Source organism: Fukomys damarensis, unplaced genomic scaffold (assembly GCF_012274545.1).
Source record: "Fukomys damarensis isolate Sample0158 unplaced genomic scaffold, DMR_v1.0_HiC HiC_scaffold_17, whole genome shotgun sequence".
Classification (NCBI taxonomy): Eukaryota; Metazoa; Chordata; class Mammalia; order Rodentia; family Bathyergidae; genus Fukomys; species Fukomys damarensis.
In genome coordinates this window covers 45,224,862-45,249,128 of record NW_022900929.1, presented here as the reverse complement: position 1 = coordinate 45,249,128, position 24,267 = coordinate 45,224,862, and the positions used below count along the sequence as shown (strand labels likewise).

The following is a 24,267-nucleotide window of genomic DNA, read 5'->3' as shown; positions in this document are numbered from 1 at the left end:
ACAATTAAAGGAAATTTCTCTCTCTCTCTCTTTTTTTTTTTTTTTTTTTTTGGTTGGGGGGACATTGAGACTGGGTCTCACTACGTAGTTCAGTCTGGCTTTGAACTCACTGTGTAGCCCAGGCTGGTATTCCACTCCTGGTGATCCTCCTGCCTCAGCCTGCCCAGTGCTAGGATTACAGGCATGGGTCACCACACCCAGCTTGCAGCAAATCAGATTTACACCAAACCCCAAAAACTGATTTCATCAAGTTGTAACAACAGACTTCCACTCACATGTAAATAACTGGAACTCTTGCATTTCCCGTGAAGTTCATTAAAATTGGATTTGAACTTTACAAATATGGCCATGAAGCACAATCATTAGTTATATATTTTTAACTTTTTGCGGTCCTGGGGAGTAAACCGACGGGTGCTCTATTATTGAGCAAACTATGTATCTATCTATCTACCTATCTATCTCATCTATTTACATCTCTCTGTCATCTACCAATCTATCATTTATCTCTCTGTCTCTATCATCAATCTGCCTCTCTCTCTCCATATCTCTTATCTACCGATCTATCATTTATCAATCTCTATCTCTATCAATTTCTCTATCAATCTCTATCTCTCTCTCAATCTCTCTATGCTGTCTCTTTTTCTCTATCAATCTCTATCTATCTCTATCTTTATCAATCTCTCTCTCTGTCTGTCTGTCTATCTCTCTATCTCTGTCTCTCCATCCCTTCAGTCAGGGTCTCGCTGAGTGGCCCAGGACGGCCTCCCACTTGCAGTGCACGTGCCTCAGCCTCCCGAGGAGCTGAAACCTCAGCACTGCAGCCAGTTACTATTATCCACCGTCCGTCTCCGCGCACTGCCCCTTCAGCGTACTCACTGGCTTCGGATACTTCTTGAATATGGGCGTCACTACCACCTCATCACTGTCTGTGGTTTGTGCTTCACTGGCTTCCGAAGTCTGTTCAGAGGATTGTTGATCTGCTAGAGAAGAGGCTAAAGTTACAGAACTGTTCCAAAGCACTCCGTATCACACAGGAAAAGAGCCACACTCCCATCCCCAGCCCACTAGACTTGTACGAGCTAAGAATTGAGCCACCTCGCCCTGCTCCCTTTCTTGTGGAAACTGAACCCATAGTGCATCTTCAGCCCTTTTAACTTTTTAAAGTTTTTAGACAGGGTCTTGCTAGATTGCCTGGGCTGGGCTCAAAGTTTCAATCCTTTTGCTGCAGCCTCCCAAGTGCCAAGATTACAGGTGTGTGTGCCACCTTACCTGGCTTTTATTTCTCCTCCTCGTCCTCTTTCCTCTTCCTCATCTACCTCCTTCCCCTTCCTGTTTTTTCTTTCCCTTCCCCTTCCCTTCCCTTTCTCTTTGTTCTTTTTTTCTTTTTCTTTTTCTTTTTTTGGTACTGGGATCAAACTGAGGACTTGACATTTGCAAGGCAGTGGCACCACTGAGCTAAATCCCTGACCCTATTTTGTTTTAATTTTTAAAACAGGGTCTCACTAGGTAGCCCAGGCTGGCCTCGGATCTGGGGCAATCCTCCTGCCTCAGCCTTGTGAGTACTGGGATTATAGGTGTGTGCCACCACACCCAGCTCCAGTTCTTAGGATGGAGTAGTATAATATTAAAAACTGAGGAATTTGGTTTTTTTTTGGTTATTTTGAGACCGGGTCTCACTATGTAGTTGAGTCTGACCTGGAACTCACTATGTAGCCCAGGCTGGTCTCGAGCTCACAGCGATCCTCCTGCCTCAGCCTCGAGTGCTGGGATTACAGGCGTGCGCCACCATGCCCGGCTAAAAGCTGAGGAATTTGAATAAAGAGCAGATGTAATTTTTTTGTCTTATGTAGTTCTCTAAATTTGAAGAACAAATTATTTCGGTACTGGGGATCAAACTCAGGATCTTACGCTTACAAGGCAGGCACTGAGCTAAATCCCTGGCCCATTTTGGGAGGTTTTTTGAGACAGGGTCTCCCTATTTTGGTTAGGCTGACCTTGAACTCACTATGTAGCTGGGCTGTCCTCAAACTTTGGAGGATCCTTCTGTCTAAGCCTCTTGAGTGCTGGGATTACACACATGCACCACGACACGTAGCTTTCAAAGCCCTAGTTCTTTCCTGAAATTTTGAAGCTCAGATTTTATCTAGTAAGCTAGTAAACACAGCTGTGCGTTATGTCACTGATCACACCAGCATGGAATCCTGGCAGGCGGCAGGGTCAGCCCTTGCAGCTGCTCCAGCTGATCATGCTGGCACACAATGACAATCCAAGCCCTGTGACAGTGAGATGGAGGCAGGACAATCAGAAGTTGGAGCCCAGCCTGTCATCTCAGAGACTCATGGGGACCCAGATGCAAAAGAAAAAAGAAAAAGGGCTGAGGATGTGGTTCAGTGTGAAGACCCTGGGCTCAATCCTCAGCACTGCAAAAATAAATAAGGGCTAACATCACCAATGAGCTAATCACAATCTTCCTATTTCTTTGTGACCATAAGTCACAAGACCCTGGAGAAAACTAACATTCTGTAAATCTTTGGCAGCTAAGCTAGCGATAAATGCACCGAAAAACAGTCATGGAGAGTCCCAGTCCCGGTTGGGAACCCTCACACTTGTCACAAATGAGGCTTAGGGGTTTATGCACTAATTTTCCAATTAAACTTTGCACTGCAAGCCGGGCGTGGTGTCGCATGCCTGTAATCCCAGCACTCGGGAGGCTGAGGCAGGAGGATTGCTGTGAGTTGAGACCAGCGTGGGCTACACAGTGAGTTCCAAGTCAGTCTCAACTACATAGTGAGTCCCTGTCTCAAAAAAACAAAAAAACAAAAAACAAAAAAAACCTTTGCACTGCAAGATAATGCCAGTAAATAACTGCTTTTTACAAAATAACAAAATAAACAAAAAATTTAGATTTTAGAAAGTACCATTTATAGGATGTGGGGTTTCCTCCTGTTTCAGTGCTGAATGTGATAATGTTGTTTCTTCTTCCTCCATCTGAGTTGTAAAACCATCATCTTTTGAGATCTTAAGCCCTGAGAACTTCCAGTCCGTGTAGTTCACCTGCTTCACAATGAGTACAATGCTATATAAGTGGTAATATCTTGGTTCTCTTTCTGAACGCTACCTCCTTAATTTTTAACATTTAGCACTTATTTTAAAATATATTCTCTGTTGGTAAAATTCATTATATGCTCTGGTAGAGTGTAGAACATGTTGAATTAAATTACACTGAAATAAAGCAGACCGTCTAGGAGTTTAAGAAACTACTTGTGTTTGGATGTGAGGGCGACCTGGCTGCAAAATCTGCTGCCAGCGTTGATTGGGCTGATCTGGCTGGCTGCACAGTGTCCCCTCCCTCCTTCCCACTGCATGTGTCCTCCCAAAGCTGTGCCCTGGTCTAACAGGACAACCTCCCACACACAGGGGGACCGCTTTCCCGGCCAAGGATATACAGGCAGCTGTGCTCCCCTGCTAAAACCTCCACACAAGCTCTCAGGAAACTGCCTGTGAGCCTCCTGTGGCAGTGTACGCCTGTAATCCCAGCACTCAGGAAGCTGAGGCAGGTGGATCGTCACAAGTTCGAGGCCAGCCTGGGCTATGCAGTGAGTTCAAGGCCAGCCCGAACCATATACTGAGACTTGTCTCGAGGAAAAAAAAAAACAACACACACACACACAAAAGAAAGAAACAAGAAACTGCCCGTGCTTGTGGAAATGCACGCTAGCCACACATAGCCACGACTGCCGCCCATCTCATGAACCTTCTGCTTCTCTGCGAACAACATGAGGAGACAAGACACCACTATCCATAGTCTTCAGTGTTTCTGAACTCTTACTTGCATTGTGTCTTCACTTAAAATGTTACGACTGAAATACTCCAGTCTGTTCCTTCCCTGGACACCTAGTCTCTGGCTGTGTTTTCTTCTTGAGTAGCTCACAACCTGGTGCTCCTTTTCCTTCCTTGTTCCCACCTGAGGAAGTTTTCTCTTTGCATGGTACTGGTCAGCTTCAGTGGGGACCTCAGCAGATGACAGCCGATTCTAAATAGAAGAATCGGAAAGAGTCTTACAAGAGCACAGTTTAACAAACTTGACATTGAAGAAAGGCATTTGTGAACTGGCGTTAGATTTCGTTTCTTGCCTGCCACAAAACTGAGGGATGCTCTCTCTCTCCTCCCCACAATAAAACTCAGGGTTCTGTTCCATCAGTAGCTTTCCAGGTTAAATTCTTATTACAATATGACATTTACACAGTGAATTCCTTTTACTCCAATTTTAATAACCAACCCCATCAAATCTGCTCCACAGGACTGGCAGAGATCTGCTGTTTGGAGAAGGAAAGCCCTTATTTCTACAGATGAGATCTCTAACTTTCTTTGGCATCATTCACCTCAGTGTGAGCTTCTGGTTTCAGGAAGCTCTCGGGAGGGAGGTAATGAGACTTCCAGTCCAGCTTCAGCTGAATAGATCCACTGGGTTTCTCCGCAGGGTCAGTGAGGTGAAAATCTCCTGAGAGGCGTATAAACATCAATTAGCACCTGATCACATGAGACAAGTGAGCATTTATTAGCACCTTATCTAACCCGCCTCCCTTTTTGGGTCTCATCATGTCATTCAGGCTGATCTTGAACTCACTATGTAGCCAAGGTTGGCCTTGAACTTACAGTAATCCTCCTGCCTCAGCCTCTGAGTGCTGGGATTACAGGTCTGTGCCACTATGGCCTGCTCTCCCAATTTTTAAATCTTCATATTTAACTAGTTTTTTGTTGTTTGTTTGTTTGTTTGTTTTCTTGAGACAGGGTCTTGTGATGTAGTTCAGGCTGGCCTTAAACTCTTTGATTTTTTTCGTACTGGGGATCGAACTCAGGACTTGCACTCGAGAGGCAGGTGGCAGAACCACTGAACTAAATCCCCAGCCCTGAACTCTTTTACTAGTAATTAACAACATGAAACAGTCATGATAATGACATACTCAGAAGTAACACAGAATGACAGTGTAGTTAGTTATCAACGGGGGAAGGCAGGGCCGGGGATTTAGCTCAGTGGTGCCGCTGCCTGCCTTGGAAGCTCAAGGTCCCAGTTTGGATCCCCAGTACCCAAAAACAAACAGACAGACAAACAGCAGAAGAGGACAGACAGTGAAAAGAGGCACGGTGAGGAGCACAGCTTGCCTGTCATCAGCCCCAGCCAGGGAACAAGACTGCATAGCTATGAAATGTTTCCGGAGCCGGAGGCAAACCAAGAAAACCACACCCCTGGGCAAGTGGGCCAAGAAATTCTACTTTGTAACACTGACTAAGAGACGCTTCACAAGCCTGTCCTCTCCGGGAAAGGAGGGTCTTTAAATGCTAATCCTATGTAGCACTACTGGTATTGGGACAAGAAAGGCCTCACCACTTGGTGGGGCACCAGAATCTTGGTAAATAAGGTTGATACTGCCTGTACCTATCCACACTTCCTAATGACAGCATGCTTACCGCTGCCTCATTCTCCTGGGGCTGTAGCCAGTGAGTTGACTCCTCCTAGGTACCCACTACAATCCTGGGTATCGAAATAAGGTAAGAGAGTGTGGAGCTCAGCTCCATAGCCAAACACTTCCCTTTTTCGTGATCTGGCATGGGAGTCTCTCTTACTTGGGTCTAAGGGCTAACGGAAGGGAATTATGCGGGGGGGGGGCATTAAAGTCTAACCAGTGTCTGGTCACACGCTGAGAAACCATGGGCCGTAAGTAAAGATGAGAGTTCTTTTAGAGAAAGGGGCAGCCCAATTTGCTGCTGAAAGGCAGCAGAAGGCTGTGTTTCCGTAGGAGGAGTGAAGGTCCGAGTCTTCTCTACAGTTGCTCTGGACGATGTTCTAAAGTCTTTTGGGCAGGTTTTAGGAGAGACTGTTTCAAGCAAGTAATCAAAGAGAAGGAGAAACCAGACAGAGCGACAACACTGGGGAGAGTGTAAAGCTGGAAGAGCCTTAAATGCCCACCTTTAATAGGCTTATTTTGTGCAAGAGGCAGCAAGGGCACTTGGACTCGGCCAAGGTAAGAGCCAGGCTCGGAGTCTTCATTGTCAAACACGTATATGGACAGGGCCTCCAGCCTCAGGTACTGGTCCAGCTCAGAGCTCAGGAGCACTGGGAATCGAGCCTGGTCTTTAAAGTAGGGGTTGTCACTGGTGGGAATGATGGCGGTGTCGTGGTCAGAAAAGGTAAAGAAGCGGTACACGGCGTACGGGCTGGGCTGAGTTCCCGTCCGGCGACTCTGGAGGCCACAGCACCCGGTGATTTCGATCCACAGCTCGTTCTGAGGGCTCCACGTGTCAGATCTGGACTGGAAAGAGGTGGGCCTCGGACTGAGGGTGCTGCGGCTGGCGAAGCCCGGCACTCGAACGAGGAGAAGCTACGGCCTAGCCGGCTGCTATTCTGAGCTGGCCACAGAGAAGCCTCGGGCCTTCAACCTGCCTGGCCCCTGCTCCAGCGGGAGATGCTCGTCCTCGGGCCCCACCCCAGGGAATGGCACAGAAAAGCTGTTTTGTGTACAGCAAGGAGAGGTCGCAGCTCCGAGGGCAGGATTTCATTTTGGACTCAACCTTGACCACAGGAAGAACCTGGGCTAGTTTCTGTATGGCGGCTTTTCTCTTTCATCCACATTCAGCCAACACACATCAATAGTGACTGAGCTGTTCTCAAGGGCTATCTGGCTGTGGCACCCTGGAGGTGCTCAGGCACATCCGTCTCTCACCTCTTCCTTCTGGGCCTCCCTGGCTCCGCACACACTGGCCGACGGGTAGGCCTGGGCCTTCTTCCACCTCCTGCGTGCCTGTAGGCTGGCTTGGAGGGGCAGGCACAGCCTCACCCAGTACTCAAGCACACCAAAGTCTTCTCCGCCAGCTCCTGGGGTAGCACAAAGCGAAAAGCACGGAGAACACAGGGACGGTGAGGCAAAAGCAGAGCGTGAAAATTGCAAGCCACGAGCAGAGCAACTACAGGCTTTGGGAGAGCCTGCAGCGGCCCTAGGAGCTGCAGGAAGCAGGCAGCACTTACCGGTAAGGGTGACTGAGCCGTGCACTTTCTGCACAGTCTCTAGCACCTTGTCAAGGCAAATCCTTGCAGCCGCAAGGTTCTGGTGCTCACTGGCCACCGCCTGATGTAAATCGAGCTGGGCAGAGGCCCCTTGAAGATAGCGCAAGAAGAGAGAACTAGTTTCCACCACGTACTGGGAGGTGAAGTCATAGAGGGGCTGCGGCCCCACTGACAGCGGCGTGCAGTGGGTTTCAAAATCATAGAAAGCGTAAGTGCAGAAAGTGGTGGGCTGGGTGTCTCCAGCCCGTGCCAGGGCAGCAGCTGTCAGGAAAGCCTGGTGGACGTGCAGTTCGAAAAGATTCTCACTCCGATGCAGCAGAGCAACGTCCACCCCATCTTCATCTCCATGGGTGGGCAGCATTTCCAGACATAACGACAGCGGCTGGGTGCCATAAGCAATGTCTCTGAGTCGTTCTAGAGGTGAAAGAAACGGCCAATGCACTGAAGAGTCGGGCGTGCTTCTTTAGGTTAGAGGAAGACAGGCAGAGGAGACAGACACATTGTGGGAGGCCCAGTGGAGATTACGCCACTCGAAAAGAAAAGCAACAGCATGACAACCGGAGGGCCAGGGTTAGCTCAGTGGCACTGAGCCTGCCTCAAGAGCACAAGGTCCTGTGGTGGCGCATGCCTGTAATCCCAGGACTCGGGAGGCTGAGGCAGGAGGATCAGTGTGAGTTCGAGACCAGCCTGGGCTACATAGTGAGTTCCAGGTCAGTCTCAACTATGGAGTGAGACCCTGCCTCAAAAAACAAACAAACAAACTAACAAAAAGAGCACAAGGTCCTGAGTTCAATCCCCGGTACCACACACACACACACACACACACACACACACACACACAACTACAGCTTTGCCGACACCTGGAGATGTGAATTCTGACCGCCAAATGATCCAATGCCTGTTTCAGACAGGAGGTACAGAAGCGTGACTGGGGAACAACACGGAACTCAGGGAACGCGTTGCGTCCCACAGATGACACTGTACCGGCTCACAGCAAGGCCCTATCAGCTAAATAGTGTTTTCGTAAGAGGAGCACTAGAAACATAAAATGTGAATACTTCTAAAAGTGTGGTATGTTGGCTATGGAGAGGACAGCAAGTCACAGGCACAGTGTCTATTAAACTATACTGGGCTCCACCGACATAACTGGTTTATCACATGAAGGCAAAAAGAAAAGTTCACTTCGAGCAAAAGGACAGTGAAGTAAAAGATGAACAAGGAGACTTACTGGGAAGAGGCTGAAAATACTGTCAGTGGGATATACAGATTGTCAAAAGTACCAAATCTGGTCACCACTTCTGTGTGCAACCAACTGGAAATCTATTTGTTTGTTTAACACAGGGTCTCGCTATGCAGTTCAGGCTGTCCTCAAACTGACTATGTAGCCCAGGCTGGCCTTGAATACAGTGTGATCCTCCTGCGTCAGCCTCCCGAGTGCTGGGATTACAGGTGTGTGCCATCACGTCCAGTTCTACCAACCAGAAACTTTTACAGTCTGTCTCACATTAGGGAGTACGTAAGTCATCACAGTGAGTGGATGGTGAGTAGTTTATTTAAATCAGTTGAATAAAATGTTCTGGATATATAAGAATGTCCTCTCATTAAAATATAGAATACAGGCCGGGCACGGTGGCGCATGCCTGTAATCCCAGCACTCGGGAGGCTGAGGCAGGAGGATCACTATGAGTTCGAGACCAACCTGGGCTACATAGTGAGTTCCAGGTCAGTCTCAACTACACAGTGAGAGCCTGTCTCAAAAAACAAACAAACAAAAAAAATAGAATACATCAGGCATGGTGGTGCATGCCTATAATCCTAGCATATGGGAGGCTGAGGCAAGAGGACTACAGGAGTCAGAGGCCAGTCTGGACTACATAGTGAGTTCCAGGCCAATCTGTCTCAAGACTCTGTCTCAAAATAAACACAGAGATTGACTATTGGCTAAACTTGGTTAATAATCTCTTAATTGATTAGATTAATGAAATATATTCAAAATTTTTCGTTATATGACTCAGGGTTTATAATCCTAGCATATAAAGAACTATATGCAAATCAGTAAGATACCATTAAGAAATGAGCAAAGGACTGGAACACGAAATAATACAAATAACTTGCAAACAAATCAAGAACTCCTATCCAAGCATGGTGGCACACACCTGAGGCAGGAGGATCACTGTGAGTTCAAGGCCAGTCTGGGCTACATATTGAGTTCAAGCCCAGCCTGAACTACAAAGAGAGGCCCTACTTTAGAAAAAACAAAACAAAACAGCCAGGCATGGTGGTGCACGCTTGTAATCCCAGAACTCAAGGCTGAGGCAGGAGGATTGCTGTGAGTTTGAGACCTTACTTACTTTCCAGCAAGTAAGAACATTTATCCTGTACTCCTGTGAGAGATGTCCCTGAATCTGAAAGACCTGAGAATTCCAAGCCAAAGGGGGATTTCATCTGGTCGGTTTGGTTTGGTTTGGTTTGGTTTTTTGAGACACTGCGATCCTCCTGCCTCAACACCCCCCCGCCAGGGCTGGGATCACAGGTGTGTGCCCCCATGCTGAACTTGGGATTCCCCTCTTGCTGGCACTGACCTTTAATGGGACGCACACTGGCACAGACAGACTTGCCCCCAAGTGACATTTTCCTTTACCCTAAGTCCACGCTTACCAACTAACCTGCTTATCACTCAGTCTCTTGATGGGAAGAGGGTGTCCTGAGTGCGGCTCCACAAGGGAAGACCACTACTGAGGCTTACATTCTGGTCTAAACATCGGCCTGTAGTGAATTTGGTTGGTGTGAATCAGGTCGCTCACCGAGTATAACAAGAGTCTAATTTCTTGACGTGCAAACCTGAGACCAGATCACGGAAGGCAGTGATTATACTAAGAATAGGAAACACGGTGGTATAAATCTTGCATTAAGTGACAACTGGCCTGTCACTGTTGATATCCTCAAATTATGACAAAAATTTTAGAAATCACAGAAAAATATGATGGAAAATGAGGGACGAAGGTCTATTACCTGACAAAATTTGCTTTATAATCTTGGACTGAAGAAATGATGGGGAGAGAGAGAGAGAGAGAGAGAGAGAGACAGAGAGAGAGGGAGGCAGGCATAGAAACAGTGACACTCTTGCTTTTGAACCCCGTTCTCAAAATATAGTCAATCCCTAGAAGCAATTGCTGGGCTGAGTTTTCCAGATAAACCAGAGAAAGACCAACACAGTGGCCCAGTGGCGCAGTGGGGGGGAAAGCAGCCGCTACCTGCCTCAAAACAACAAAGATGGCACAACGCAGCGCGGGCGGGGTGCGGCACACACTCGTGTGTGAGCCCTCCAGACGGGGACACGGAGGGGTCGTGGCATCGGTGTGCAGGCAGCCCCAGGTGAGAACAAGGTACTAAGACTTGCCAGATGTTGGAAGTCCATGGCTCCGTAAAATACCTTCCAGCTGCTTGATGCGGTTGTTCTTGAGGTCTAGGAGCTGACTCAACCTCTCCAGTTTTTCTCTGTGATCTTTACTTTCACTCTCAGCTTTTGTCATCATTGCTTCCAGTTCCTCCTGAAACAAAAATAAGGCCTCAACTTTTCTCTCTCTGGAGCCCAGAACCAAACATCAAAGATAAATGGTTGGCACTTGGTGGGTAAAGAAGACTCTGCCACCTCCTTAGCAAGAAAGACTCCGCACGAGCCCCTCCAGGGCTGGATGCACCATGGGTGCCTTGGCAGACAGTTTCCCTAAGATTGGGGGACTCTGAACCCAGAAGCTTCACACTCGCCAGTTCATCAGCTGGCCCTTTCCCTTCTATACCAAGGTGCCATGGCAGGTGTGAGTCGAGTCCTCAAGCTTGCCCAACGACAGCACATTTTGTGTCTGCGCAGGACAGTGCACCACCTGCCTCAGCCCAGAAACTCAGGTCTCGCTTGCTTCCTAGTCCTGAGAGAGTCCCCGTTGTCTCTCCCACCCTTTCTTGCACCTGATAGCACACGTTGATCTGGCGCTGCAGCAGAAGCATGTCTCGGGTCTTTTCCAGTTCCAGGGCGGTCTCTGCATGTGATACGCGAAGCTCACCCAGCATCTGGGACAGCTTTTCCTCCTCTTGGACTTTTGGTTCACTAGGCTATAAGAGGGAGACGGACTGGTAAGACAGAAAGTGAAAATGACAGGGATAGCTAGGTGTGGTGGCAAATGCCTGTGAGCTCAGCTATTCAAGAGGCTGAGGCAGGAGGATCCAAGTTCAAATCCCACCTGAGAAACTTAGGGTGACCATGTCTCAAAATTTAAAAAGCTGGGGATGTAGCTCAGTGGTAGAGTGCCCTTTGATTTGATCTCCAAAAATAAGACAAAACAAAACATTATGATAAGTACAGTAATAACTATTCTCCATCAAGCAGTGAAATACCAGCAGTAGAATTTACTCCACAGGTTAAGAGGATGTATATTATGCTACAAACACTCTGTTCCCAGGCTTTACATCCCATGGCAGCAGTGCAGGGAGGCTATGCAGGTTTTAAGGCAGTTTGCTCATCCACAGATCATCTCAAGTTCTCAGCTGAAAAAGAATCTATGATGCATGTGCTGTAAGGGTGAGAAACATGGGTGGAGCTCATGAAACTCTCCACGCCCGGCCTTTTGCAGGGATGGTGCTCATGGGACAAATGATCAGTCTTGCAATCTCTTTGTTTTTCCTGGTGACACCTGCCAGACATCTCATTATAGTGGACTCATTCTTACCTCTATCTGAGCTCTCTCTAGGAATGGGGCTGGGAGTGGGGCCAATTCAGACAGCCTGTCAGGAGATTGGGCTGTGGTGGCTGCCTTCTGGAGCATTTCTACCTCTTGTTTATGCTTCTGAAGGATGTTGGTGACTTCAAGCTTCAGATCCTCATTTTGAGCTGGCGAAAAAATAATCCAGACATAGGAAAGGAAGAACTCAAATTATCATTATTTGAAGATGATATGATACTCTACATAGGAGACCCAAAGAACTCCACCAAAAAACCCTTAGAATAATAAACTTCAGAAATGTAGCAACACAAAAAGAGATCAATGCAAAAAAACTTTAGCATTTGTGTACACACAGAGTAGCTTCAAGAAAAATAAAATACCTAGGAAGGTATTTCAGCAAAGAAGTGAAAGACTTCTACAAAGAAAACTACAGGACTCTGAAAAAGGAGATTGAAGAGGACATCAGAGCATTGAAAGATGTCCCCTATTTCTGGATAGCCAGAATCAATATTGTCAAAGTCGTCATATACCCAAAACTGTTACACAGATTAGATGCAGCCCCAGTCAAAATAGAATAGTATATTTTATAGATCTAGACAAAATGATACCAAAATTTATATAGAATCAGAAGAGATTGAGAGTAGCAAAGGCAATTTTGGACAAAAAGAACAAAACAGGAGGCACAGTAATACCTGACTTGAAGCTATACTACAAAGCAATAGTGATAAAAACGACATGGTACTGGAACAAAAACAGAAAAATGGATCGATAGAACAGAATAGAGGACACAGAAACTTCCTCATATATATTCAGCTTTTTGATCTTCGATGAAGGGGCCAGAAGCATATGTTGGAGAAAAGACAGCCTGTTCAACAAGCGTGATGGGAAGATTGGTTATGTATATGCAGAATATTGAAAATGGACCTTATCTCTCACCATATACTAAATTAAAATAAAATGGATTTAAACATTAAAACAAAAATGGAAATAAAGTGTTTATAAATGGGAGGAGTGGAGGGGGTAAAGGGAGGGCAGGGACAAGGGGAAAAAATGAGAACCAAGACCTGTCATGTAAAGGTACAAGATCCCAATAATGAATGTAACTGTACTGTGTACCTAAAATATACCAATAAACTCAATGAGGAAAAAAAATAAACATTGAAACAGAAACATAAAACCTACTGGAAGATAAAATAGGTAAAATACTTGAAGACATATGAGGAAAAAATAAACATTGAAACAGAAACATAAAACCTACTGGAAGATAAAATAGGTAAAATACTTGAAGACATAGATGTAGGAAAAGATTTTCTAAACAGAATCTTAAACACACAAGAAATAGTAGCAAGAATCAACAAATGGAGTTATATTAGACTAAAAAGCTTCTGTACAGCAAAAGAATCAATCAGTAGAGTGAGGAGACCACCTACAGAATTAGAAAAAATTTTTTTCCAGCTACACCTCAGAGGACTAATATCTAGAATACATGAAGAATTCAAAATAAACTAAACCACCTAAAATTAAAGATCCAGTCAAAAATGGGCACAAAAAATGAACAGACACTTCAGAGAGAAAGAAATACAAATGGTCAACACACATATGGAAAAATATTAACATCTCTGGCCATTACAGAAATACAAATTAAAACAATGGTCAGACTTCCAGGAAGATGGCAGAGTGACAGAGAACAGAGAAACAGCCTCTCTGAGATTTGACGTCCAGACACTGGAATATAGCAACATGAGAAAGACAAGGAGGGAAGTAGGTTTCCAGGATCCAGTAAAGATTTGTTTGTTTTTTGGTTTTTTTTTTCCCATTTTTTTTTTTGTAGTATTGAGTATCCAACTCAGGACCTTGTGCTTGCAAGGCAGACATGGTGCCACTGAACTAAATCCCTGGCCCTTGTAAATATCTGAATCGAGAATTGAAATCCTGGGCCAGGGATTTAGCTTAGTGGTTCCACTGCCTGCCTTGCAAGCACAAAGACCTAAATTTGATCCCCAGCACCAAAAATAAAAATAAAAAGAGAATTGAAACCCACAGGGAGAGTGAAGAGAGAGGGCTCAACACAGAAGAGAGGTGGCCAGGTCTGCTTTCTCCCTGATCCCTGACTCACTGCATGGGAGTGTAGCTCAAACCTGTGGACACACTGCACTGTGATGCCAGAGGCCTCCATGGAGAAAGACTCCAGTGAAACTCAGCAGTAGACACAGTAGACTGCAGTGGCTGGTGAATTATTTGGGTTCAGATGCCCTCCAAGAGAGGGTGATTTGCCTGCAGCCATCTTGGAGAGGAGCCAACTGAGCTTAGAACTCACAGACTGTGGGCTGGCTCCATCTAGCAGTTCCCAGTGTCAGAGTGAGGAGGAACCAAGTTCAAGTCGGCAGGAGGTTAAGGAGAGAAGTTCAAACTGGCAGGGATCTGAGTTCCAGCCTGCAAGAAGCATATGGAGTATTGCAGGCTGAACAAATTGTGTTCCAGCCTCACAGCCAGAAACCAGCCTGAACTTGAGGAACTAAAAGTGTAGACTTCTTGGTATTATTTATTCACTATCCCACCATAAAGTTGGCTTTCAGTGACTAATCAACACAGATCTGGGCTCTGTCTGCCCACTCTGTCTACCAGGGAGAGCAGAGACACACCCTGAAGTACACGTTTTTTCTCTTTTGCTTTTTCCCTTTCTTGTTTTTTGTTTTGTTTTGTTTTCTTTTTTATTGTTTCTTTTTGTTTTTATATAAGTGTGGATATTGTTCCTAGTTGTTTGTTGTTGTTCTGTTCTGTTTTTATTTTTCCCTTTTCTCCTTCTCTGCTGTCTTCTTTACCAGTTTCACAATGTTCATGTAATCTTCCCTTGTCCTCCAGTCTTGCTTCTAATCCTTTCTTTTTCTCTGTTTCAAATTTTCTCCCCTGAGGGTAAAATCACCACATTGAGGGTATATTTGCTATATACAAATTTCTGTTTCATTTTCGATTTTGTTGTATAACTACAAATATAGTTCATATGGATAAAAGTGGCAAATTAATATTTATCACAGCTTTTCACTTTCTGTATTGTTTGATGCTATTGTTATTGCTGACTGTATTACATTAGCCAAAGTGACATAATTGTGCTAATTGATTGTTCTTTCTGGTATGCAAAGAATGAGATTGTTTAATGTCATAAACAATACTAACGTCCAGGGCCAAAGGACGAGGGGCCAGGCCAAACAGGGCGCAACTTCTCATCCCCAATAAATTGAAGAGGTAGAATCTGGCAACAGACTCAAAACCCAAAAGCCAGCTAAACCTGGAAGACATCTCCTAGAAGTAGTCATTTCCCTAAGGGTTCTCAATATTAACAATAAAGCTACCTGCCATCAGCAATTTATAAGCATCAACCCAGGAATTAAACTTTAAAAAAAAAGATTAGAAAATGAGAAGACACTTAAGATGCAACCCCAGACTTCCAGCTCACAGAAGGCAAACCCAGGAGATAATGAGATGAAACAATTTGAAAGCCACCTGCCTGGACTCTCTGAAGTGGTAACAGTGGAAGTAACAACAAAGATGAATGAGGCTGTAGAAAAAAAATTAGAAATAATTTTTCAAATAACTACAGAGATGGTGACCATAAAGAAAATATGGTCAGTGACACCACAGCAGATACAGATTTTTTTTAAAAATAGAGGAGCTGAGGAAAATGATGATGAAAACCATGACCAGAGTAAGAAAAAAACAGAATCCATGAAACAGATTCAAACAAATATCCAGGAGATTAAAAATTCCACTGAAAATATACACAGCGGAAAGACAAGTGTGAAGACAGAATATAGGTATAGAAGACAGGATTGTGGCTAGTGATCATGAAAAAGAAAGATTGCTTAAAAATAGCAAAAGACCATGATACAAAGAAAAATAATATAAGATTGATCAAAGTCAATGAAAAAAACAGGAGATAGCACAAATGACATAAAAAACCTATTCAGCAAAGTAAAGGAAGAAAACTTCCCAAACATGGAAAAAGAATTGACATACAGCTAAGTGAGACATATAGAACTCCAATTAGCCAGGATTTTTAAAAAAATCTACACCAAGGCATATAATAGACAAGATTCCAGAAATTGAACACAAGAACAGAATGTTAAAAGATGTTACAGAAAAGAAACAAATCATGTATAAAGGAAAGCTTATCAGAATCACAGGAGACTTCTCAACACAAACCCTCAAATCAAGGAGAGCTTGAAGTAAAGTATTCCAACCCCTAAAAGAAAACAATCTCCAGCCCATAGTGATGTACTGAAAAACTATCTTTCAACATTGATAATAAAATAAGATACTTCCATGAGAAAGAGCACCTGAAGAAATTCATGATCATCAAACTAGCACTCCAAATTGTTCTGAAGGATATTCCAGAAAGACTCATTAAGGACTATAACTCCATGAACCCCAACAGAATCCACAAAAGCAAGTAATTAAACAGAGAGGGGGGAAAAAAGGAAACCAAAAATAGGAAAATAATATGACAGGGAGAAGCAATACATACCAGTTATACCCATCAACATAAACTGTCTCAATTCACTAATCAAAAGAAACAGACTGGCCAGGCATGATGGCACACGCCTGTAATCCAAGCACTCGAGAGGCTGAGGCAGGAGGATCGCTATGAGTTCAAGACCAGCCTGAGCTACATAGTGAGTTCCAGGTCAGTCTCAAAAACATAGTGAGACCCTGTCTCAAAAAAAAAAAAAAGAAAAGAAAAGAAAAAGAAAGAAACAGACTGGCAGAATGGATCAAGAAGCAAGATCCAACAATATGTTGCATACAAGAAACACATATAAGTCAAAGGATGGAAAATAATACCCCATGTGACAGGAACCCAGAAAAAAGCAGTGTAGCTATTCTATTTGCAGACAAAGTGGATTTCAAGTCAAGTCTGATCAAAAGAGACAAAGGTCAGTATGGCCTTGTAAAGGGAACAACACAAGAGGAAGTGATAACAGTCATAAATATATATGCACCAAATATCAATGTACCCAACTACATAAAACAAATATTAACAAACATGATAAATCATATAAGCGCAAATACAGTTGTAATGGGGGACCTCAATACCCCACTGTCATAAATACAACAAAATATTAGAATTAAGCCAGACTTTCGAACTAATGGACTTAGTAAATGTCTACAGTGTTCCACCCCACAACAACAGAATACACATTCTTCTCAGCTGTACATGGGATATTCTCCAAAATAGACCATATATTAGCTCATAGAACATGCTTAAGGAAATTCAAAGGAATTAAAATTATTCCAAATATCTTATCAGACCATAGTGCAATGAGTTGGAAATCAATGGCAAAAAAACCCCACAAAAACTTCATAAACACATGGAAGTTCAATAATGCTCTCCTGAACAACCAATGGGTCACAGATGAAATTAACAAAGAAATTAATTTCTACAATTAAATGATAATGCCATACAACATACCGGGATTTATGGAGCACAATGAAAGTAGTCCTAAGAGGAAAATTTTTAGTGGTGAATTCCCATATCAGAAAACAGAGCAAGCTCAACTAAACAACCTAGTGTTAAACCTCAAGTTTCTTGGAAAAGAAGAGCAAGTCAAACCTCAAGCTCATACAAGGGAGGAAATTATAAATATCAGAGCAGAGATTAGTGCAATTGAGACTAAGAAAACAAGACAAAGAATCAATGAAACAAAGAGTAGGTTCTTTGAAAGATTAAATAAAATTGACAAACCTTGTGGCAATCTTAGCAAAAAAAGGAAAGAAAAAACTCAAATCCATGAAATTAGGAATAAAAAGGGTGAAATTACAATAGATTCTGCAAAAATTTAGAAGATCATCAATACCTACTTCTAAACCCTGTACTCTAATTAGATGGAAAATACAGAAGACATAGATTTCTAGACACATATGAATTACCAAAGTTGAATCAAGAAAATATAAAAATTCTAAATAAACCAGTGTCAATGATATTAAAGATGTAATTAAAAACTTGCCAAAAGGAAAAGCCACACCTTGATGGAGTCACTGCTGAATTCTACAGGAAATTTAGATAAGTCATAATGCCACTACTTCTCAACTCTTTTAGAAAATGAAAGGGAAGCAACACACCCAAATTCATTCCTGGAAGCAAGCATTACTTTGATACCAAAACCAGAGAAGGATCCAAACAGAAAAGAGAACTATAGGCCAATGTCTGTAATGAACATAGATGCAAAAATTCTCAATAAGATACTGGCAAACAGAATGCAGCAAATCAAGATTATACACCATGACCAAGTAGGATTCATCCAAGGGATGAAGGGAAGGATGGCTCAACATACGCAAATCCATCAATTTATTACACTATATTAACAGAGCCAAGGATAAAAACCATATGATCACTTAAGTAGATTCAAAAAAGCATTTGCAAAGTCCCATACCCATTCATAATAAAGACTACAGAAAATTGGCATAGACGGTCCTCTTCTCAATCCGACAAAAGTCATCTAAGACAAACCAACAGCCAGCATCATAAGTGGCGGGGGGAAGAAGAGACAAGATGTATCACGTATAATTATAAATTCTCTATGGTGAATATTATCAATATGTACATCTAAAATGTACCAGTAAAAACTAAAATAAAAAAGAACCACGAGACAATAAACTTCTGTTGTTTCAAGCCAAATAAATGAATAAAACAACACTAAGATTCCATCTCACTCCAGAAAGAACGGAAATCAAACAATAACACATGCTAGTGAGCCTGTGGTGCAAAGGAACCCTCCTTCACTGTTGTTGGGTGTGCAAACTGGTACGACCTCCATGGAATCAGTATAGAGATCTTTGAAAGAACTGAAATTAGAAATTCCATGTGACCCTGTGATCCTCAAAGAGCTTAAACTATCACACTACAGCGATATGCATTGCAATGTTTACAGCAGCACAACTCACAATAGCTAACACCTGGAAACAGCCTGTATGGATAAAGAAAATGTGGTATCTCTACAAAATGAAATATTACTCTGCTATCAGGCGTGACAAATCTGAGACATTTGCAGGAAAATGGACACACCTGGAAAATACAATGGTGAGTGAAAGCATACATACAAGCTTAAATACTATATAGTATCTCTTATTTTGAGCAAGGCAAAGTACAAACAAAGAAAATAGTAAGGATAGATATAAGGGGCCAAGGAGATGGGTCTCTGGCAATAGGGAAGGGGTCCAAGGGAAAAAGCATGAGGGGTGGAGAGGAGAGGAAGGGGAACTAGGTACAATAAAGATATGCCATGCATAGGAACCTATTAACCTTGATGAAGGTAAACATTATATGCCATTACATGAGCTAAGATGCATAATATCAACAAGAATAAAAGTGGGATAGGGGAATTGGAGGAGGAAGGAGGGAGAGAGAGGGACGGGGAAGGAGATTAAAAAAGAAATAAGCTGTTGTAGGTACAGGTACCCACTGCCCAAGAAGATGTAAACTGCATGAATTGCAATCATGTACTAATAAAATAAAAACTTTCTAAAAATCCAGAAAGGTGAAACTCTACACTTATCAGCAATCACAGTCAGAGTTGGATCCAGTGTGCCTGAACTTTTCTTCCTTACACTCTTTTTCTTTTACAAATTTGCCATTAGAGAAGCAGTTCCCTCACTTCTATGAAAGGCCTCTGATTTGCTGAACCAGTAAACTGAGACGACATCTGTGCCTTAAAGGCAAAATAAACATCGCAGAACCGTAGACTAGAAAAGGGAACAACAAAATAAAAATAAAATCTTGCCTTTTTCCCAACACCGCCCATACCCATCTCCCTGACAGCACCTCCACTCAGTGATGACCTTGAGGCTTCCGGTTCTCCATGGCACCCATCTATGCACCCTGACCCAGAGGGAGGTGATTCATCAAGCACACTAGAGAAGGCTTGAGTGAGATGTCCTTACATCTTCCTAGACTTCATGGGGACATCACAATACCACAGGGTGCTTGGCCTATGCTCAATCTTTTCATAGCTGCTGCTTCTACGCTGCTGGTGGGAATGTAAACTATACTAAAACCCTATGGAAACCAGCATGGAGATTCCTCAGAAAAACTAAAAATAGAAATTCTATTCAACCCAGCTATTCCCCTTCTAAGTATCTTCCTGAAAGAGCTAAAGACATCCTATCACAGTGATAGAGAACACTTTAATAATAGCAAAAAAAAAACCCTTTGAAGAAATGTCACAGTGTAAAGTAACTTCCGCTATTTGCTTTGTTTAGCTCAGAATCAACAGGCACCAGCCAGGCATGGTGGCACACACCTGTAATCCCAGCACTCGGGAGGCTGAGGCAGGAGGATCGCTGTGAGTTCGAGACCAGCCTCGTCTACATGGTGAGTTCCAGGTTAGTCTCAACTACATAGTGAGACCCTGTCTTAAAAATAAATAAATTAAAAATAAATAAATAAATAAGAATCAACAGGCACTGGAGGTATCTAGTCTCCTTAAAACGTTTTGTAAATGAAGAAGAGCCACTGTTGTTAACCTTGCTGACCAGACATGCCCCCTTCCCTTGGCCTAGGATAACTAAATGAATTTTAAAGGTAACCTCCCCTATCAAAGAAGTGCTACATCCGGGTTGAAATTCAACTGCCTCAACACCAGGCTTTGATTATCAGCAATGTGAACTGTGAAAATGAAATGTAACCACCTGAATGGGATCAAGGCTGTGAAACCCTATAAAAGAGGGAGTTGTAGCCCAGTACAGGGTCGATCAGGGCACTGCCGTTGGGTGTGATTGATCCCCATAGATGGAGTAACTTTTGTTATTTTACTTCCATTCTGCTGCTTCTCTGTGTGTCACTTGTCAATTCCTTCCCTAAGAACAGTGATACGTGCATACCTATGTTTACAGCAGCACAGTTCATTATAGATAAGCATGGAAGAGACCAACATGTCCATGAGCAGATAAATGCATAAAGGTAGTATTTATATACAATAGACTAGTACTCTGCCATAATGAAGAGTAAATGTGAGTCACTGTAGGAAAATGGATGCACCCTGAGATCGTAGTATTAAGTGAAATAAATTAGACACACAGCTGAAATATCACATGGTTCCTCCTATATAAGAAATCCAAAGTATAAATAAATGAAGAGCAAAATAAAGGATGGATAATCGTGGACCTTTTGCAAAAGGGGAAAGGGATCTAAAGGTGAAGGCAGAGGAAAGGGAGGGGAAGCAAAGGAGGTAGAAAACAAATTAAAATTGTGTACATGTACCACCTCCCCATGATGAATGTAATCACCATGTACGGTAAACATGTACTAATAGATTTTTTACTTTAAGAAATCTTTTTATGATTTCTGCCTCTATTATGCTGTTGTGCTTGTTTTATTTTGTTTTTGAGACAGGCTCTCACTATGTAGTCCAGGCTGCCCTTGAACTCACAGTGATCCTCCTGCCTCAGCCTCCCATGTTCTGGGATTATAGGCGTGTGCCCAGCTTTTGAGTGCTAGGATCACAGGTATGTGTTACCATGTCTGGCCCTGCATCTATCACTCTTGTCTCATATTTCTTTTCCTTTGGGCTTAGGCTGTAGCTCAGTGGCAGAGCACTTGCTCAGCAGGCACAAGGTCCTGGGTTCAATACCTAGGACCACAAGAAAACAATTCTTTTCCTTCACTCTCATATTTAAATATATTTAGATATACTAGAATCTGATAAGGTAGAAAACTGATAAGTCTAACAACAAGGTCCAGGATAGGAAAAAGTGACATGCAGGTGTTTTTGCCAACAGTGTTTTAAAATCTTCAGAATAGGGCTGGGGAGGTAGCTCAGTGACACAGCACCTGCCTGGCAAACTCGAGGCCCTGAGTTCAATTCCTGGCACCAAAGATAATTTTTTAAATAAATAAATAAAATGAAATCTTCAGAGAACATATTTTCTATGATCCAAGAGTTAAAATGGGATGAAATGGTAGTATTAACCCAGAGAAATAATTTGTTTCTCTTTTTCAGATGTCAGATGCTAAGAAAACCCCACTGTCTCCCACTCACTTCTCAAGTTCTTGATGAAAATGGCCAAAGATAGAAAAACCCATTTTTATACTTTCAAATTCAAAGTAATATCTGAAGATAATAAACATTGGCAAGACAATGTAAGAAAGAGTGCAAATACAAGGTAAGTAGCTGTCACGTCTTCCTGACTAAATCACCACGAAGGAATAGGATGAGGTGGTGGAGAAAGGAAAGGCCCAAGTTCCCTTCACCCAACCAGATACGGAGGCTGCCCTGTTTCTTTCCCCATTAAGTTTATCGGTCCATTTAAAGCAGGCATACAGTTCCATTCATCACTGGGATCTTGTACCTTTACATGACAGGTCTTGGTTCTCATTTTTTTCCCCTTACCCCTGCCCTCTCTTCACCCCCTCTACCCTCCCCTATTTACAAAGACTTTGTTGGCTGCCCTGTTTAAAAGAGCTCTTTCAGTCCTGACCTACCTTTCTCCACGGACAGCTGAAGCAAGATTTTTCTTTTCTCCTCCAGCTCAGCATCTAGCTGACCCTGCAGTTGAGAGAGCTGCTGCCTCAGCTGGTCACCTGGGAGCTCGCTGCTCCAGGGAGGCTGCTTGCTGCTGTCCAGCATGCTGAAAAGGGGAGGCGAGTGGTCAGGGGGGCACTGGAAGGCGTGTGCTGGGACATCTTTAGTACACAGTTTCAGCATCTCCTGGGTCTAGTTCATCACTCAGTGCTCACATGTTCCATCTGCCGCTACTTTATTCCTAACTGTCGTTCACCAACTGCTTTGGAACTTCCGGGTCCCATGAAGGAGCTGCTAAGCATCACTTCTGGTTAGGTCTCAGGCACTTCACTGAGTCACGAGTAACCCCAAGATGGCAGGGTGCTGTATGTCAAGATGTGCCCCAAATCTCCCTCTTCTCACTCTTCCCTCTCCAATGGCTACTTTAGAAAATACTTGCCTTTGAATTAGATTATAAATTACTGTACTGCAAGGCAGAAATACAACTTGCCCACAACCATACCCTCCATTCCATCATAGCTAGCTCTTAGGCTGATGTGCATTGTCTTGTTTAGTTTTGAGACAGGGTCTCACTATGTAGTTCAGGCTGGCCTTGAACTTACTATGTGGCCCAGGCTGGCCTCAAACTCATGGCGATTCTGCTTGAGCCTCTGAAGTGCTGGGATTACAGGTGTGCACCACTATGAGGCATAAAGGTTTTCTGAGAATAAAACACATATGGACCCAGAACAGCAAAAGCAATTCTGGGCAACAAAGGCTATGCAGAGGGCATCACTATATTGGACTTGAAGTTATACTACAAAGCTATAGTGATAAAAGCAGCATAGTACTGGCAAAAAACAGATTTGACAATGGAACAGAATAGAAGGTGCAGTAATAACTCCAACCACACTCAGGTACCTTATCTTTTAACAAAGGAGCCAAAGACTTTCACTGGGCAAAAGAGAGCCTCCTTAATAGATGGTGCTGGAAAAACTGGCTTTCTACATGATAAAGATTAAACCTAGACCCATATCTCTCATCATGCACTAAACTAACATTGAAATGGGTCAAGAACCTAAATATTAAAACAGGAACATTTAATCTGCTGAAAGATAAAATAGGTAAGACTCTTGAAAACATGGGTGTAGGCAAAGACTTTATGAATAAAATGTCAATTGCATAGGAAATATTACAAAGAATCAACAACTGGTATCTCATCTTATTAAAAGGCTTTTGCACAGGAAAAGAAATCATGAACAGTGAAGAGAAAAGCCACAGAATGGAAAAACATTTTTTACCAGGTACTCCTAAGACAGAGAAGTAATATTTGGAATATATAAAGAACTCAAAAAATTCATGCCCCCTCAAATTTAAAGACCCAACCCAAAAAATGGGCGTTTGAAATGAATAATTCCTTCTCAGAGGAAGCAAACAGCAAATAAATATATGAGAAAAAAATACATTCAACATCACCGATCATTTCTGAAAGATGCAAAATAAAACAACACTGAGAATCCATCTCACCCAAGAAAGAATGGCTACCAACAAATCAACCAATAAAAAACTCTGGTGAAGCTGTGGGTAAAAAGAAACCTCTCTCCTTTGTTGGGAAAGTAAATCGGTACAACTAAATAGGGAAATCAGTATGGAGAGTCCTCAAAAAACTAAAACTAGAGGTTCCATTTGACCCAGCTATTTCCTTTCTAGGCATCTTCCTGAAAGAGTTAAAAACATCATTCCATAATGATATATGCATTCCCATTTTATAGCAGCACAATTTATAATAGCTAAATCTTGGAAATAGCCCAAATACCCATCAAGAGTTGAATGGATAGGGCCGGGGATTTAGCTCAGTGGCACCACTCCTGCCTTGCAAGCACAAGGTCCTAAGTTCAGTCCCTAGTACCAGAAGAGAGAGAGAGAGAGAGAGAGAGAGAGAGAGAGAGAGAGAGAGAGAAAAGAAAATATGGTTCAGGTAGGTGGGACAGAA

General features: G+C 43.1%; 1 protein-coding gene across 1 annotated transcript in view; it reads right to left on the bottom strand.

Annotated features, from left to right (window-relative positions):
* Window positions 1-24,267, bottom strand: part of Rpgrip1 (RPGR interacting protein 1) — a 56,480-nt gene that overhangs the window by 11,085 nt on the left and 21,128 nt on the right. The window contains exons 11-21 of the mRNA XM_033765063.1: window positions 22,256-22,401; window positions 11,788-11,948; window positions 11,030-11,173; window positions 10,464-10,614; window positions 7,025-7,477; window positions 6,723-6,874; window positions 5,969-6,311; window positions 4,383-4,501; window positions 3,830-4,033; window positions 2,919-3,054; window positions 877-980 (exon numbers count right to left, since the gene is read on the bottom strand). Of these exons, the coding sequence (XP_033620954.1) occupies window positions 877-980; window positions 2,919-3,054; window positions 3,830-4,033; window positions 4,383-4,501; window positions 5,969-6,311; window positions 6,723-6,874; window positions 7,025-7,477; window positions 10,464-10,614; window positions 11,030-11,173; window positions 11,788-11,948; window positions 22,256-22,401 (2,113 nt within the window). The remainder of the gene's footprint in view (window positions 1-876; window positions 981-2,918; window positions 3,055-3,829; window positions 4,034-4,382; window positions 4,502-5,968; window positions 6,312-6,722; window positions 6,875-7,024; window positions 7,478-10,463; window positions 10,615-11,029; window positions 11,174-11,787; window positions 11,949-22,255; window positions 22,402-24,267) is intronic.